General features: G+C 49.9%; 1 protein-coding gene across 6 annotated transcripts; it reads right to left on the bottom strand.

Moving 5' to 3' along the window:
* Positions 1 to 1,113: 1,113 nt before the first annotated feature.
* Positions 1,114 to 18,336, bottom strand: Nt5c3b (5'-nucleotidase, cytosolic IIIB). 6 transcript variants are annotated; one of them, NM_001007723.2, is made up of 11 exons: positions 18,174 to 18,295; positions 17,779 to 17,854; positions 17,459 to 17,597; positions 17,244 to 17,342; positions 16,645 to 16,714; positions 16,514 to 16,560; positions 12,535 to 12,620; positions 10,472 to 10,561; positions 8,646 to 8,808; positions 6,050 to 6,250; positions 4,117 to 4,689 (listed from the first exon to the last, which is right to left on the bottom strand). In NM_001007723.2, exons 3-11 carry the CDS (start codon positions 17,468 to 17,470, stop codon positions 4,555 to 4,557), a joined length of 903 nt encoding a protein of 300 aa, NP_001007724.2. In that variant the 5' UTR covers positions 17,471 to 17,597; positions 17,779 to 17,854; positions 18,174 to 18,295; the 3' UTR covers positions 4,117 to 4,554. The 6 variants fall into 6 exon arrangements, with proteins under 6 accessions (XP_008766306.1, NP_001007724.2, XP_017452886.1 ...); XM_008768084.4 differs by lacking the exons at positions 4,117 to 4,689; positions 17,779 to 17,854 and adding an exon at positions 1,114 to 1,444 and having other exon boundaries at positions 18,174 to 18,313; XM_017597397.3 differs by lacking the exon at positions 17,779 to 17,854 and having other exon boundaries at positions 18,174 to 18,336.
* Positions 18,337 to 18,391: the final 55 nt, after the last annotated feature.

Consider the following 18,391-nt stretch of genomic DNA (forward strand, 5'->3'; position numbering starts at 1 on the left):
GTTATGATATGCCTGCATGTATGTGGAACCTGTAGTTGAGTTCCAGTGCCCTTGGCAGTCTCTCTCCACCTTTTTTTTTCTTTAGTGTGCTTGTATGTCTGCATGTATGAATGGATGTTTTTGTCTGCACGCATGTCTTTTGTACTACATTCATGCCTGGCACTCGCAGAATCCAGAAGAGGGGATCAGATGCCGTGGGACTGGAGTTACAGCCAATTGTTATCTGCCGTGTGAGTGCTGTGGACTGAATGTAGTCCTCCTGAAGAGCAGTATGGGCTCTCACTTTTGTCTTTTAATTTTTTTTAATTTTATGTTTGTGTTTTACCCGTAGTATATATACACCCCATGCGTGCCTGGTGCCCAGAGAGGCTGGGAGAGAGCACTGGATCTCCAGGGACTGGATTACAGACAATTGTGAACTCCCACGTGGGTGCTGAGAATCAAGCCTAGGCCCTTTGGAAGAGCAGCCAGTGCTTTTAATCACAGAGCCCTCTCTCCCCTCCCCCTTTTAAAGGCAGGTCTCTCTTTGTAACCCTAGTTGTCCTGGAGCTTGCTATAGGTCAGGCTGGCCTCAAGAAAGCTGCCTGCCCCTGACTCCCAAGTGCACCATGCTGGGATGTTGCACCAGCCCCTTACATAAACCTTATTTTTTCAGACAGGATCTCTCACTGAACTTGGTGGTGAAAAACTAGGCTAGAGTGGCTGGCTTGCAAGTCAGAGCTGGGATTACAGGGGCATGTTGTGCCTGCCTGCTGTGGTTTCTGGGGACTTGGGCTTGCATAGTAAGCACTTTACCTAAAGGCTGAGCAGTCTCCCCAGCTCAGGAGAACACTTTTACCCCAAAGGCAGGGGCACAGAGAGGATAAGCCAGGCAGTTGTCCTGGCTTCATGAACGCCAGACTCCAGATAGAGCTCCTCACATTTGTCTCCTTCAGGCCTAATCAGGTGCCTGTGGGTGGAAAGGGATCTGGGATCTTGAGGGTTGCTGTCCAGAGATGAGGATCTGCAGGGGAGGCAGGAGGACAATAAGTCCTCTATTGTCTTAGCTGAAGGCAAAAAATAGTGCCCATGACCTCAGGCAACCTCCAAAGCTCAAGAATCAAACTAAACCTCCCAGGGCCAATTTACACTTGTTTATACAGATCTGTTCTCAGTACTGCAACACTCCCACCTTCCTCTCTCCCTCTTGCCAGAGGGAAGTGACTTCAGATGTTACAGTCCTAGAGAGAATGGCCTCTCTCCAGCCAGTTGTTTGCCCTCGATTGCCTGTCTCCTTCTGCACAAAGTGATGGAGATACTCCATGCTTTCTCGGCAGAGTGGGGCTTTCCAGAAAATGACAAGGCCACATTCCCATTCCAAGCCATCCCTATGCGGCATCTTCTTGCCTGGTGTACAGTCTGGAATCAGGATGTCCCCCTAAGGCATGGTCTCCAGTCCAGGTTGCTGTTAGAAGGTGGAGACATAGTGGGAAGCTTTATTGGCATGGTGGCTTGAATGAGAATGGCCCCACTGGATCGTATATTTGAATACTTGGTCCCCAGTTAGCAGTGCTGTTTGGGAAGGATCAGGTGTGGCCTTTTTGAAAGGCATGTCACAGGGGCAGGCTTTGAGGCTTCGAAAGCATCCATTGTGTCCTACCTCACTCCCCTGTGCACTCTCTGCCTCCCGTTTGGGGATCAACATGTAGGCTCCCAGGTGCCCCTGCTTTCTTTGGCCACCGTCATGGACTCGGACCTTCTAAAACCACAAGTCTAATTAGCTGTATTTATAAGCCGCCTTGGTTGTTTTGTTACAGCAACAGAAAAGGAACTAAGACAATGGGTGTATTTTGTACCAGGTCACCCTAAGGTAAATAAGCAACCTCCATCATGTGCTCCCACCATGACTACTCTGCCACCACAGGCCCAAGCAATTGTCGCCAAATAGTACGGCCTAAAACCTCCTAAAGTATAAGGCCAAATAACTCCCCCTGCCACACACACCCCCGCTTTTAAGTTGATTGCTATATTTTTTAACAGAAAGCTAACACATCCCAGGATCTTAAGACAGGATTGTTACCTAAGGCCAGTGATTGGCATTTGGTCACCAGAGCTCCTGAGGCTGTGATCCTGAAACAGTCATAGCTGCTCCTCATGTCTACCATTGCTGCTGCCCCCACCCCCAATCCCCTAGAGCAGCCGAGAATGAGGCTGAGAAACCACCAGGCGGAGAACTAGGCTTTGGCTAGCAGGACCCAGAACTTGGCTCTTAGCTACAGCATTCTAAGTTACTCATCCTGTCTGAGCAACCTACACATAAGGGGTTCTGCCCACAGGGGCACTGGGATGGCAGGTGTCTAGGTGGCCAGTGTGGCACCTGCATGCCACAGACAGACATTTATTAGCCCCGGACTGATTTCCATTCCCTTCGGATCTGCGCACGTGTAAACCAGCCTCTCGGACAGGAAGGTGCATGAACAACTTCCTCTGTTGGGATGTTTGTTCTTTGTCAGGAGTGATGGGGTGAATCCCCCTAGTTTTTCACTCTTTGGAGTGAACGGAACCTACTGACAGTTGAAATTGCAAGATGCTAGCAAATCAGTAACTTCCGATTCACTCTGCAGCCTGTCTTAGGTTTCTAGTCGCAAATCCCTTTCACAGCGCTGAAGAGGTGGGTCAGTGGGTCAGAGCACTGGCTGCTCTTGCAGAGGTCCTGAGTTCAAATCCCAGCAACCATATGGTGGGTCACAACCATCTGTAATGGGACAGCTACAGTGGCTCACAACCATCTTGTAATGGGACAGCTACAGTGTACTTATATTAAAAAATAAATATGACTCTCACTCTCTCTTCCACTCTTCCTCTCTCTCTCTTTCTCACTTCCTCTCCTGGCTTGACACGATAACCTCTGTGTGTGTGTGTGTGTGTGTGTGTGTGTGTGTGTATATATTTCTTTCATCCCGCAGGCTTTCGCCCGATTCTCGGTACCGTGTCGGTGCTGGCGCCGATTTTTTAAAGAAAAACAAAAACAAAAACAAACAAACAAACAAAAAACAAAATAAAAAAATAAATATATATGATTAAAAAAACAACAAAAAATAAAATAAAAAGAATCCCTTTCAGGTCATTATATTGGTGGCACTGGATCAAAAAATAGAGGAAAGCTCTAAGGACATGGTAAGTGCATACTCAAACGGCCCCTCTGTGCACACGGGGGTATCTAAGACACGCCACCTCAACCCAACCGGAACTCAACTTTCAAGGCTCCAGGTCAGAACCACACCCTCTCATCCCTACCCTCTCAGAATCTACAGACACAGGCTCTTCCAGGAACCAGGCTGCAGGCAGACTCAAACTGCGTTCACACTGGGTTTCTACGCTTTTCCCCGTTCTCAAACTTTGTTCCCTGTGGGGAGCTGTTTGCCTGCTCGCCTGAAGCGGGGGTGGGGGGGGGTGGGGGGTGGGGGGTGGGGGGGGTGGGGGGGGTGGGGGTGGGTGGGGGGGTGGGGTCTGCCTGCCAGGCAGGGTCAAAGTGGGTCAGGGTCTGTTGGCGGGATTCCCTGGCCTCCTGAGGCACGGGATGATAAGAGGTGCACTTGAGATTCGAGGCGAGGGTCTGAGCCTTCTATTGACCTTGGTGGAAGGGACAGGGAGGCCTCTCGATAAGGACAGATGGCCTGTGTATACTTCAGCAATTGTTTCTGTTAGTTTGTGGCTTTGCTGCCCACGGTACTGTGAGTTATAAAAAAAGTTATGAAAAATAAACTCAAGGTTCCCGGTTGCTTCCGGCGACTGGCAGTCCTCCCCAGTCTCTGCATCTTTTTCTACAGTCATCCCTACATCCCCCTCATAGGCTGTTTGACTCGTGCCGGTGGGTCTGCCTGACACAGGTCTGTGAAGCTCCAGGGGTCCCCACTGCATGTTCCTGAGCCTTGGGGGTCATGGTTCACAATGCACACCTCACTCCCACACCATAAGTTGGAGCTGCTCTTGTCATTTGGTGGTTTTGTTTGTTTGTCTTGTTTTGTTTGAGACAGGGTTCCTGTGTAGTCCTGGCTGTCCTGAAACTTGCCCCGTTGAACTCAGAGATCCGCCTGCCTCTGCCTTCCAAGTGCTGGGATTAAAGACGTGCGCATCCACCGCCCAGCATGTTTTTTTAATTTTCATCTGATTCACACATTATATTTGTCTGACATACAGTTTCTCTTTCTCTCTGTACAGTGCTGGGGAAGGAACCCAGGGCCCTCCACATGCTAGGCAGCGACTTCACCATTGAGCCATCTGCATTCCCAGCTCTGAAAACTTTCTTAGAGAGAACCTTTGAACCAGATGATCTGTAGAAGGCTCACACTGTAGTCCATGGTTTACTTGGATGCACGCTTGCTGCCTTACCGCAGGCAAGGCCTCCCTCAAGCTGCTTCCGAGCAAGAGGAAGGCAGAGGCATGGAGAAGGAGTCAGAGAGTGTAGAAGGGCCCAGCAGCGTTTGTCTGCCCTGGGCTTCTCTCGGTGCTGACAGGGGAGGCTTTGTGGGCGTGGACTCCTCCTCCTGGCTGAGGAAGGGCCCGGCCTGAGCCTTAGGAGCCCTGTAGCTCCACACAGTCCCCCTGGCGCAGGATGTGCTGCAGCAGCCCATTGACCACGTCCAGCGTCTCGTCCTTCTCCAACACAATGTCATAGGAGTCCATGTAACGTTCTCGCCGCTCCTCCACCTGTCGGGGAAGCACATCTGCGTCCCCCAAATGCCCCTTTGCACGTCATACTCTGGGCCTGGGAAAGAGGCCTGCAAGTACCACTCCCCAGCTCTCTTGTGATGAAAACCTGAGGAGTTCAAGCTTACAGGAACCAGGCAGGCAAATGAGGGGCCTTGGTGGCCATGACGAACACTTGTCTGACAGACAGTAACAAGAACTAATGCCCAGGGGTCAAGGGGTCACATGGCATTTTCCTCTGACTCTGACATCCTCTGGGCTCCAGTTTCTGCTGGCTGGGTCCACCCTGAAGGACACCTCTTCTGAGCCCTCCTGGCCTGGACTACTCTGTCCTTCCCTGCTAGTCTTGGCTGTGCTTTTGTTTCCTTTTATAGAATGATACTCTCAACCCTGACATCTCCCACCTCAGCCAAGTCTTCAAGGTATGAGTCAGACTGGAAACAAAGCTGAATACGCCTTTAATCCCGGCACTCAGAAGGCATAGGTAGGAAGTGAGTTTGAGGCCAGACTGGACTACAGAATAAGTTCCAGGACAGCCAGGGTTACACAGAGAAACCCTGTCTTGGAAAAAACAAAACAAAACAAAACAAAACAAAACAAAACAAACTGTTCCCCTGAAAACCCAAGGGGTCATTCATTACACAAAGCGTTGTGGTGAGGGTTAAATGGGTTAGCAGCATTTGTGTGACTGGAATGGAGCCTGACAGACGTGGAGCGCAGTCACACATGTATGCTAGGGTGGTGGGCTGGAGTGAGCCTTTTCTATCAAGCCCTGAGCCAGGCAATGGTGAAAAGCGCCCAGCAGTGTGCTAAGGCTTTGGGACTTAACTGAATGACAACGGTGCACTTACCTGGCCCTACCAGTTCTGTGTTCTGTGTTCCTTCTCCAGCAAAGTGCGCACACACACACACACACACACACACACACACACACACACACAGAGACAGAGACAGAGACAGAGGGAGGAGTCCACCCAAAGAGAGAAGATAGATTGAGAGTGACTGTATATTCATAGTCCCAGCCATTTGGGAGATTGAGGTGAGATGGTTGGAAGTTCAAGGTCAGCCTCAGTTACATAGTTTGAGGCCAGCCTGGGATACATGAATTTCTGTTTTACCACCAACACCCACTCCTGAGAGTGAGGCGGGGGGAAGGGAGAGAGGGAGAGAGGGAGAGAGAAGGGGGCGGGAAGGGGAGGGAGAGAAGGAGAGAGAGCACATGCACGCGAGATGAAGAACATGACTTACTCCCCTCCTCCCTGTCCCCAATACTTGCCGCAATATCTAGCACATGAAAGGCACTCTCCTGTGGAAGGGAATCTGTGCAGGAGCCAGAGGGGAAGGCCCAGCCGCTGCCTACCTTGTCATTCAGGAAGCCGATCTTCAGAATGTTCTGTACTCCAGGGACCCCATCCGCCATAGTGAGGTCCCCTATGGAGTCTCCAAGCAGGATGATGTTGGTTTTGTTCCGCAGTTGCTGGAAGTAACTGGAGTTCTCACACACGGAGCTGTTCTTGTTGTAGGTGTGGATGAGCTGGCCCTTGAATCCTTTCAGGAAACCCTAAAGCACCAACAACAGACAAGAAACAAGACAACGGGGTTAGGGGGACCCATGGAGCACACCTTCCATTGTCTGTCAGGGGATAACAAACAGTTCCAGGAGCCAGGGGTAACAGCAAGGCTTCACCGTAGCTTACACCAGAGAGGCTGGAGAACCAGGGTTGCCTTTGGTCTGTTTTTCCTTTTTCATGGAACCCAACTAGACTTGCTTGCTTGTGTCTTGCCTTTGGCTGCATTCTGGGTGGTGACGGCAAAGTTGAGAGGAGGTGCAACAGAGTGGCCCACACAGAAGCCTCAGTATCACAGTTGGCCTCTGACCGAGTACTGGGATTTAGTCTACGCCTTCCACAAGCACTGCACCACTGAGGTAAACCCCTAACTTTTTCTTTTGAGGCAGGGTCTCTCTATGAAGCTTTAGCTGGCTTTGAACTCGGGTCCAACCGCATCTGTCTCCTGAGTGCAAGGACTGAAGGCATATGTCACCATGCCTATGTCACCGTGACGATCTTTCTTCCTTCCTTTCCTCCCTCCTTTCATTTTTTGAGACAGTGTCTCACTACACATAGCTCTGACTCACCACGTAGATCAGGCTGGCCTCACATTCACAGAGGTTCCCCGGCCTCTGCTCCCAAGCACTGGGGTTAAAGGAGCACATGGGGTGCCACCATGTCTGAGTCGCCATGCCTGGTTCCAGTTTTCATTGCGACATATCTTTTTCTCTAACCAGCCTTTCAGGGATCACCGTGAAATTTGTTCTGCAGCTCAAACTGGCAGGTCTTGAGGTTTCAATGTCCCTGTCACAAGTCTCCTAAGCAGTTGAGATCACAGGCCTGTGCCACTAGGCCCTACTCCACTTGGCCTTTTCCGGAACTTTGTAATTCCTGCTTTAAATAATGGCCACCAGGTATTAATGATCCTCTATCCTGGTGAAAGCCGGATGCTGCTCAGTCAGATGCAGGAACCACTCAGAAGTGAGAGCTTCTGCCTAGGAGGCCAGGGTTTTCCCTGGTCACATGTGCTGAGCACTTGGCTAGAGGCCATTAAGAGTGACACAGTTTTGCCACTGATTTTTTTATTTGTTTGAGGCAGAGTCTCCTGTAGCCCAGTGAATCTCAAATCATTGAGTGGGTGAGGCTGGCTTTGCAATCCTGAGCCTGCTGCCTCCATCTTGCAAATGCTAGGATTGAAGACCTATGCCACCATGCCTGCCCACTGGGAAGAAGTGAAAACCTGGGCAAATTGGAGCAGCTCACTTCTGGCTTTCAACACACAAGTGTTAAGTGTAAGCCCTTTGGTAACCAGAGTGATACACAACTTATGATAGTGCCACAGGGTTATGGTGACCTATAAATGAGGACTCCGTGACAGACTGCTGACTGTTGATCCATTAAAAGTAATGCAGAGGCTGGGTGTGGCGGTGAACGCTTCAGTTCTAGCACTGGGGTGAGGAGAGGGTGAGGGGGTGGCCAAGGAGGGGTGCACAGGTGTGTTTCTCTGTGAATTTGAGGTCAGCCTAGTTTACACAGTAGGTTCTAGGACAGCCAGGGCTATAGAAAAAGACCCTATTTAAAAAAAAAAGGAGGAGGAGGAGAAGGAAGAGGAGCAGGAGGAGGAGAAGGGGAGGAGGAGGGGAGGAGGGGGAGGAGGAGGAAGAAAAAGAAGGAGGAAGAGGAGAAGGGGAGGAGGGGAAGGAAGAAGAAGAAGAGGAGGAGGAGGAGGAGGAGGAAGAGGAGGAGGAGGAAGAGGAGGAGGAGGAGGAGGAGGAGGAAGGTGGTCACCCATGAAGCCAAGTGCCAAGATTCACACCGACTGCCCCAGCCATTCAGGAGGCCGAGGCCAGAGGACTGACTGAGCTCAGGACCTCCAGGCCAACCTGGTAATTTAGAAAGACTCTTGTTTCAAAGAAAAAAAGATGAAGGGACTAAAAATGCCCAGCAGTTTTCCAGGGACTAAGTCACTACCTAAAGACTATACATGGACTGACCCTGGACTCTGACCTCATAGGTAGCAATGAATATCCTAGTAAGATCACCAGTGGAAGGGGAAGCCCTTGGTCCTGCTAAGACTGAATCCCCAGTGAACGTGATTGTTGGGGGGAGGGCGGCAATGGGGGGAGGGTGGGGAGGGGAACACCCATAAAGAAGGGGAGGGGGGATTAGGGGGATGTTTGCCCGGAAACTGGGAAAGGGAATAACATTCGAAATGTAAATAAGAAATACTCAAGTTAATAAAAAAAAAAGAAAAAAAATGTTTTATATCAGTAAATAGTGATCTCTTCCATTAAAAAAAAAAAAAAAAAAAGCCCAGCAGTGGGCAAAGAGGCCAGCTGGGCAAGCAGAAGGCACCAAGGCTGGCATCCCAACCCTCTTTGGCAGCCCAGCTACGACAGGACTCACATCCTCACTGAAATCCATGTAGTTGGACACAATGTGGATGTTGGGGTGGAACACCTTCATCTGTCGGATAATTTCTTCCAGGATATCACCAATGCCCGCAGAGAAGATGAAAAGAGGAATGTTGTTATGGTAGAGTGTGTCGAAGAACATCTTATAGCCCTCCCTGCAAAGAGACCAAACAGTTGTGAATGCCATGGCCCTGCTCCTGTCTTTATTTTCTACTAGGTATTTTATATATTATTAGTGTGTGTGTGTGTGTATGTGTGTGTGTGTGTGTGTGTGTGTGTGTGTGTGTGAGAGAGAGAGAGAGAGAGAGAGAGAGAGAGAGAGAGAGAGAGGGAGAGGAGGAGAGAGGGAGAGGGAGAGGGAGAGAGAGAGAGAAAGAGAAAGAGAGAAAGGTGTCTACCTGTGAACCGAGTGTGTCAGTAAGAGGTCAACCTTGAGTGTCCTTCCTCAGGAGCCATTCATCTTTCTTGTTTTGTTTTTGCAAGACAGGGTTTCCCTGTGTGGCCATGGCTGTCCTGGAACTCACTCCATAAACCAGGCTGGCCTTGAACTCAGAGATCTGCTTGCCTCTGCCTCCTTCGGATTGGGATTAAAGGCACACATGTGCCACCACTGGTTGGAATTCATTGTATTTTCTAGTTTAACCACTGAGCCATCTCTCCAGTCCCGTAATTTTTTAGTTTTGGAAATGTATGTTTACAGGCACAGATGTACCGTGTGCGGCACACTTGTGGAGGTCAGGAACAATTGCCAGGAGTCAGTTCCCTGTTTCCACTTTTACATGAGTTCTGGGGATGGCAGGAATCATGCTGAGCCATCTCACTGACTCTCACCTTGTCAGACAGGGTCTCTTACTTGGATGGTGGCTCAGTGGTTAGGCTAGGCTGGCCAGCCAGTCAGTCGGTCCCAGGATTTGCCTGTGTGTGTGCTTCCTCAGTGCTACAATGGCAAACTCATTCTACCACACCCAGAGTTTCAGATGGGTGCTGAGGTGGAACTCGGGTCTGCATGCTTGATGAAGCAAGCACTTCACCAACTGGGCCGTCTCCTTAGCACCTCAGACAAGGAATTTTAAATTCTTCCTTTCTTGCCTCTCCCTCTCTCTCTGTACACACACACAAACACACACACACACACACACACACACACACACACACACACACACACACTCAAAAGAAAAAAAATATATTTAGACAAAAGACCATATATATGTGGCCATCTCATCTCAATATACACATATATGTAATTATAACACACACTAAAAGTTCTAAAAACCAAAAAGAATGTTAGTACCCAGTGAGTGTGGTGGCTGACACCTTCAGTCCCAGCACTAGAGAAGGTAAAGTTAGTCAGATCTCTAAGTTCGAGGCCAGCCTGGTCTATAGAGCGAGTTCCAGGACAGCCATGACTACGCAGAGAAACCCTGCTTGAAAACCAAAATTGAAGTTAAAAAAAAAAAGCCCGTCAACCAGAGTTTTTTGTCACTGTTGTCTATTTTTAAACCATTATTTAAAGGGAGTTGGACTGTAGGAGATGAAGCCCTGGCCGCTTTGCACGGCATCCCCTGAGGCAAATGGGTTCTGGGGCCACCTTTCCTCCTCTTCTCCCAACCACCGACTCTCTTCAACCCTCTGCCTCCTCTGCCTGGGTCAAACAGTTTTAAACTGGCTTTCATTTTTATTTTTGTTTTTTTCAATGCCAAGGATGGAATTCACGGGCCTCCAGCCTGCCAGGCAAGTACTAAGCCAGGGAGCCACACCCTAGGCCGCCAAGCCGCTTGGGCTAGTTGTGTGGAAATATTTCCACAGCCAGGGGCTTACCTGAGCATCGCAGTGGACTCGCCGACCACCTGAGCTATCTGGAACTTCTGTATCCTCTGCTGGCACAGGAGGCTGTGGGCTTTGCTCCACCTATGAACAAACAACCCCAAACCCCGAGTTCCAGTCACCCTCGGAAGCCCATGGCCCTGTCCCTTGTCAAAGAACCCACTGACGAAGAGAGCACATTCTGTTCCACAGAGCCATCTATACTGAAGAACACTAAGCCATCCTTAGAAGAAAGCTGAGGAAATGAAGGGAGAGGAAGGCAAGGGCTGTGCAGCCGACCGGGGAGATCGGAAGTTTCTTTCTTTTTTTTTTTTTGGTTCTTTTTTTTGGAGCTGGGGACCGAACCCAGGGCCTTGCGCTTCCTAGGTAAGCGCTCTACCACTGAGCTAAATCCCCTCCCCAACAGGCCTCTGTCCAGGCAATGCTAGGTTTGAATGGGCTGTGGGTTTGTTTCTGGTTTCTTTTTTGGAGACAGGGTTTCTCTGTGTAGCCTTCTCTGTCTTGGAACTTGCTCTGTAGGCCAGGCTGGCCTTGAATTCAGGATCTGCCTCCCTCTGCCTCCCTAGTACTGGGATTAAAGGTGTGTGCCACCACCCGCCTAGGTTTTGTTTTTTAACCGGGTCCAGTGCTGCACAGGCTAGCCTACCACTTCCTATGTATTCAAGAACAGCCTGGATCCTCCTGCCCCAACCTCCACGGTGCTGAGTTGATGTACATGTGCCACCACAGTCAAGCTTAGCGGTGTTTGTCCCTATCAGAATTTGTGCAGCTTGGTTGTGTCCCCAAGTTGTGAACTGGAACTCTGTGGTGGTCTGAACGAGAACAACCCCTGTGGGCTATTGAAATGCTTGGTTCCGAATTGCTGGAACCGTTTGAGAGGGATTGTTGGGGGAGGTGTGTCACTGGGCGGGGGTGGGCTTGGTAGTTTCAAAAGCCATGCCTGGGGTTGGGGATTTAGCTCAGTGGTAGAGCGCTTGCCTAGGAAGCGCAAGGCCCTGGGTTCAGTCCCCAGCTCTGAAAAAAAAGAACCAAAAAAAAAAAAAAAAAGAGGAGATCAAAAGCCATGCCTGACTTTTGGCTGCCATGTTCCCTGCCACAATGGTCATGGAATCACCCTCTGACCTGAAAACCCCAAATATACTTTCTTCTATAATTTGCCTTTGTCATGGGATCTTAGCACAATCTTAGAGAAAAATAACTATGACAATCCCCAGTGCAGAGGTGTTGGATCATGGGGCTTTGCCTTTTTTTTTTTTTTTTTTTTTTTTTTTTTTTGGTTCTTTTTTTCGGAGCTGGGGACCGAATCCAGGGCCTTGCGCTTCCTAGGTAAGCGCTCTACCACTGAGCTAAATCCCCAGCCCCCGGGGCTTTGCCTTTAAGAATGAATACTGGAGAGATGGCTCAGAGGTTAAGAGCACTGACTGCTCTTCCAGAGGTCCTGAGTTCAAATCCCAGCAACCACATGGTGGCTCACAATCATCTGTAATGGGATCTGATACCCTCTTCTGAAGACAGCTACAGTGTACTTACATATAATAAATAAACTCACACACACACACACACACACACACACACACACACACACACACACAAGAATGAATACTGTCATTAGGTTATAAACGTAAGTTCAGCCTCTCTCTCTCTCTCCCTCCCTCTCTTAGCCCTTCCGCTATCGAGTGACACAGCATCAAAGCCACTGGCAGAAGCTGGTCCCCTCACCCGGGACTTCCCAGCCTCCCGAAAGTTCTGTTCACCGTGCACTGTCCAGACTGGTATCTGTTACAACAGAACAAAACACACCAAGACAAGGTCGCTTATCTCCCGAGCCAAGGCGATTCTAACTTACTCCTCCAAGAAGTCCCTGAGCTTCTCCACTATCGCTGCAGCAGAGAGCTGGGGTGTGGGTGGATGTTCCTTCTTAGAGCTGGGTCAGTGTCCCGGCCCTCAGGAAGGAAGCGTGTGAGCTCACTGAGGCTCTGGAAGGGCACAGGCAGCCTGTGTGGAAATATTTCCACAGCAAGGGACTCCTCTCCATCCTTAATCTCAGCGCCACTTACCACTGCACCATGTGAGGCAGCTTCTCTTTGATGGTCCGGTGTGGGTCGATCTCAATGGGATAATAGTGGTGAAAGAGCTCGGTGAGCTGGGACAGCCAACAAGGGGAAAAGTCATTAGTGCACATCGAACTGGCCCCTCTTGAGACAAAAACCATATTAAAGACGGAGCTTTGTGTAAAAGACTTTTCTCCAAGCTTTCATATGGCGACAAACCACTTAGGAAACCCAAGTTCCTCTTCATGCTGTTCCGACTGCTCGCGTTTACCTGTTATATGTAGTGTGCGGGGTGGCTGCATTCCCGGAGTCTATTGCTCCTCAGCACCCACCTCAAGAATGAGGCCTAGGGGGTTGGGGATTTAGCTCAGTGGTAGAGCGCTTGCCTAGCAAGCACAAGGCCCTGGGTTCGGTCCCCAGCTCCGGAAAAAAAAAAAAAAAAAAAAAAGAATGAGGCCTAGGGGTCAACGACATGAGCTAGACTTGGTGGCCCATGCCTGGAATCCCAGCACTTGAAAGGAGGAGACAGGAAGGTGGTAGATATGTAGCCCGAGCTACATACATAAGCCTAAGCTACCCAGTAAAATTCTGTCTCAAAATCAAAATACATACATACACACAGAGGGGGAAAAGAAAGGAAGGCGTGGGTATAGGGATGCAGCTTATTGGTGGAGAGCTTACCTAAAGAGCAATCCTCACGATTACAAAAATCAACGGGAGCCGAAGAGTTAGCTCAGTACTCATGGATACTTGATGCTCTTGTAGAGGACATGAGTTCGGTTCCCAGCACATGCATAGTGGCTCACAACTGTCTAGAACTCCAGTTCTAGAGGGTCTGACACTTTCGTCTGACTTCAAGGGGCACTGGGCATAGGAGTGGTGTCCAGACATACATGTAAGCAAAATACATCATAAGCACTAGCCCATGAGTCAGACGCATGAGTATCGAGCGTCCGGGAAGGGCTGGACATGCGGCTCACCTGGCTGACAGCTTGCCTAGCATGCATGTGTACCTGGGTCTCTTTCCCAGGAACTCATCGGCACATACAGGGTGTGATGACACAGAGATATCCTAGCCCCTGACAGATGGAGGCAGGAGGATTAGAAGTTCAAACTTACCTTTAGCTACACAGTAAGTTCGAGGCTAGATGGGGCTACATGAGAACTGGTCTCAAACACATGGGCTGGGGAGATGGCTCAGAAATTAAGAGCAGAAGCATGGAGTTCAATTCCCAACACTGACAAGGTGGGCTCACAACCATCTGTAACTCCAGTTCCAAGGGATATGATGTCTTTTTCTCACTTTGTGGGCACCTGGCACCCACGTGGCACACATATATGCATGCAGCTAGTGTTTTGTACGTAAGTCTTTGTGTACCTAAACCACCAGGCACGGTGGTAGCATTGCCTTTAATCCCAGCTCGTGGGAGGCAGAGGCAGGGAGATCTCCGAGATTCAAAGCTATCTTTGTCTACACAGTGGACCTTGTCTTGAAAACAGAAAGAATTAAAATTAAAAAAAAAAAAAAAAAAGAAAATTATTTGAGGCTGGAGAGATGGCTCAGTGGTTAGGAGCACTGGCCGCTCCAGAGAGCTCAGTTTAGTTCCCAGCATCCACAGGGTGGGGACCAAAGTTCTGTAACTCCAGTTCCAAGGGCGTCGTCCAGCACACTCATTTTGGGTGCTGTTGGCACTCTGCATATGGTGCACAGACATACATGCTGGCAAAACATGTATGTAAATTAAAAGAAAAAGAAAACTATTTTAAGTGCTACACAGATGTAGCTGAAAGAGAAAATTATGCAGTTATGACTGAGGCCCTAGCAGCATGAGGCCTGCAGTTGGAATGCCAGCGCATGGCAACAAAGTCATAAAATAGACCTTGCAGACTGGCGTTAAAGACACAGCACATTGGTGACGATTCCATCTGTGTCACCATTAGGAAAATTCAGAACATCTGCATGTGCCTCTTTTAGCTAAGGTTTCTTTCTAGGAAACCAGGACTTTTGACCCTCTGGGACAGCTACTTCAGGGATCATAAGCCATGCAGAACCAGCTGGTAAGACTCCCTGGGGAAAAAAAATAAGAATTGACAGAGTAAAGAATTTTAATGGACGCATGTAGTCTTGGGACTATTAGGAGCTCATATGGAGTCCCTGTCCATCTGTCCAAAAAGAGAATTCAATGCAGGGGTTACATGGCCTTAAGCATGGTATTCTTGACATGTCTTAAGAGCCTCAGTGTTGGTCAGGGGTGCAGCTCACTTGGCAGAGTGCAGCCTCTCGTCTCTGCCCATCTTCACAACAAGCAATCAGGTTAAGAGTCTTGGAAGGGCCGGGAGGGGGCACCGCATGCCTTTAATCCTAGCAGGTGAATCTCTGCAAGTCCAAGGCCAGCCCGGTCTATAGAGTGAGTTCCAGGACAGCTAGGGCTACACAGAGGAACCCTGTCTTGAAAAGCAAAACAAAGTATTGGAAGGCCTTGGGTTAAATCCTTAATACCGTAGAAACAAAACTCTAAGCTAGACATGGTGGTGCATATGTCTGATGCAAGCATTCAGGAAATGAAATCAGGAGGAAGAGGAGTTCAAGGCCAGCCTCCGCTTCAAACCAAGTTCCAGGCCAGTTCAGGCTTCATGAGAATCTCGACAAAACGAAACTCACAGGAAGCATCGACCAACGCACCACTTGGTACGCAACCTTAGCGAATAACAGAGACCAAGTAATTGAGTTATCTACAAGAAAGAGCTCAGCCTTGAGCCAACCTGGCTCTGCTCTAGGAAGGGCCCCTCAGGGCACAAGCCGGGGGCTGAGGAAACCAAAGGCCAGGCCTCTAGAGCTGGCTTTTCAGTGTTCGCACACATCTTACAGCCATGGATTAACGTCTATTCGGAAGATTCTCCCTATCTGATCCGGTACCAGAAAGTGACATCATCAAGAACGAATGTGGCATAAAACAGTGCAAAGAGCTTGGGACAAAGTCTCTGTAAAACAGACATCTGCAACTCCATCAAATGACCCTGGGGCAAACGGTTCACCCTCTGTAAGCGCCTGATTTCTCACATGTTAGATGAAGACAGTAATGTGATGGTTCTCTCTGCCTTTGGGAGTGGAGGGTTGCTCGGTAAGATAGAGCATCCACATCTCGTGCAAATTCCATAGATGGCAGTAAGCACAGAGTTCACAGACAAACCACCCATCACTGGGTCTCAGCCAATAAGGAAAAGCTGTCCTCGTGTACGAAGACTAGATCCAGGGGGCTGGAAAGATGGCTCCCCAGTAGGGAACACATACTGCTCTTCCAGGACTGGAGTTCTGTTCTCAGCTCCTCCACAGGCAATTCACGACTCCAACTCTGGTGACCCCACCCCCCAGGGTATCTTATGTATACCCCACTCACACACATACACTTTAAAATAATAAAAATAAACCTAATAGGAAGATGACATGTCCTTTACTGTGACAACTTTAAAAGAGGGATAATTGAAAAATAAAACCAAGGAGCAAACCCAGAGTTTCATGCATGGTCGGTATGCTTCTTCTGACCCAGACCCTCTCTGTTTTTGAGACAATGTCTCACTACGTATCCTCATCTGGCCTCGTCTACTTAATATGTAGGCCAGGCTGGCCTTGAACTCACAGAGATCTGCTGCCTCTGCCTTCTGAGTGCTGGGATTAAAGGTAAATGCCACCAACACCCAGCTTCCTTTCCCAAACGTTTTATTCTGAGGTCTTACTAAATTGTTGAAAATGACCTTGAACTCTTTCTGGAATCCAGACAGACCCTGAACTTGGGATCCTCCTGTTTAAGCCTCTGGGATTACAGGCCTTCACACTGTTTTTTGTTTGTTTGTTTGTTTTTGTTTTTTGTTTGTTTGTTTTTGTTTTTTAAGGAATGGACTTTCTTAAAATTTCTGTCCTGGAGGCTATGGTTCAACCCCAGAAGCATACCACAGCCGTTTTTGAGCAAAGAAGGGAGTGACCCACCTCTTTGCGACAATCCTCACTGATAATTTTGCTGTTATCCAGAATATCTGAAAAAAACACAAAACTCTCTTTATTTGCTCCTTAGCAGCTGTCATGTCCAGCGCTACAAGGAAGGCTGAAGTGGGACTTACTGTGGGAAGAGGGGCATCGCTGTCCATTGTAAGCAAATCTGCTCAAGGTCATGTCAAAATCAGAAATCACCTAAGAGACAAAAGGGAGATTACGGTGGTTGAATAGGCACTGGTCTACTCTTGCCTTAGCCTGGAGTAGCCGAAGAAGTCTAATCAGGCCACTGCCCAGGCTGCAGCAAAGCCTTTGCAAGGTTAGCGAGAGACTGAGGAAAGGAGGAATGAAGTGATCCTGTGTCAGTACACGAGTTAACCCTGAAGAAAACAAAGTCCCCAGAGTATGGAGGAGATTTTCACTGGCATCTTTCTCAAACGCACTGGTTCTTTCTTAAGGTGCCTTCCGACCTTTGTGGATCTCGCGATTTTCAATTTGTGGGTAGGGGGGAGCCAGGCTCCACCCATGTGCTTTCTGAAACCAAGCGGCCGGACCACAATCTGACTACTTTGAAAGTTGGCTATTGGGGCAGGTAGGCTCTTTCCCAAGGCGAGCCAATCTGTCTGTCCATGACCACCCTTGGGGCGTAGGCTTGAAGAGCGCACACTCCAGTTGGCGGGAAGGCCGCAGGGCTGGCACCCTCCCGCCATACCCCAAGTCCCGGTACCTGCAGGCGGTCTCCTCCGCCCCTGCGAAGGGCGCTCACGATTTCCTGCACCCGTCCGGGCTGCCGCATCAGGACCGTGGCCTTCATCAGGCTGCTCACCTGTCGCGAGACCCAAGAGAACCGCTGACTCGAGCGCCGCGGTGGGCACCAGGACAGCTAGGCCTCCCCGCGCCCGTGATCCCGCCACGCGGGACCGTCCCCATTCGTGGCCTTACCTCCTCCGCCATCGCGCCGCTGGCCTGGTGGGCGGCTCCGAAGACAGCTCCCGCCTTACAGCCACACTGCGCAGGCGTCGCCTCTCACAAGTCGCGTCGGTCTAGGAGCTGCAGGCCGTTTCTAGGCTGGCTCCGGATGCTAGCAGGAGAAGCGAAGGGGGATGGGGTGGGGTGTGTGTGTGTGTGGAGGGTGTGTTCTACTGCGTTTGGGGGTTGGGGAGCGTTAGTGGGTGGGGAGAGGGGAAGACCAAGACGCTGGGGTCCTATATGTTAGGCTGGCTGTCATGAGGCTTTGATGTATATGGGCGCCTGTCACTCACTCTTTCTGGAACACAACAACAGCAAGTGCAGTCTTTACCCCGCGTTGGGGTCACCGCTTGGTGAGAGAGTGCTTGCCTGCAGGTGTGAGGCCCTGGGTTTTATCCCCAGCATTGCAAATAACAACCCACCAGGTATCCAAGTGCATTTTGGACGGGGAATGCACCCAGGAGTCACTTCCCCAACTGGGCCCTTCATCATCACTAAGCCACTGAGTAAAGTAAGCCAGTAAGGCATCTCAGGGGCTAGAAGACCCTGGCCAGCGTGACATTCAATCAGCTTTGCTTAGGCTCTGCACACACACACACACACACACACACACACACACACACACACACACACACGGGGAGCCCAGTGAGAACTCTGGAGGGATGCTGCAGGGATGTGGGGACCCAACCTGAAGGAAGTTGCAACCAGCAGCAGACTCAGTGAAGGCCCAGTTGTGTTGGTGGCCCACAGTTCTGCCCTAGGTCTGAGGACGAGGAAGGAAGCGTGGGGCGGTCTACCTGTGCGTTCCGGGGGGAGGGGAAGGAAAAGAAGGGGCGAAGAAGGGGTTCCAGAACCCGAGAGCACAATCCTGAGTGATCTCACTGCCCAGGATTCTGGAACTTGGGC

This window comes from Rattus norvegicus, chromosome 10 (assembly GCF_036323735.1).
Source record: "Rattus norvegicus strain BN/NHsdMcwi chromosome 10, GRCr8, whole genome shotgun sequence".
In the NCBI taxonomy this organism is placed as follows: domain Eukaryota; kingdom Metazoa; phylum Chordata; class Mammalia; order Rodentia; family Muridae; genus Rattus; species Rattus norvegicus.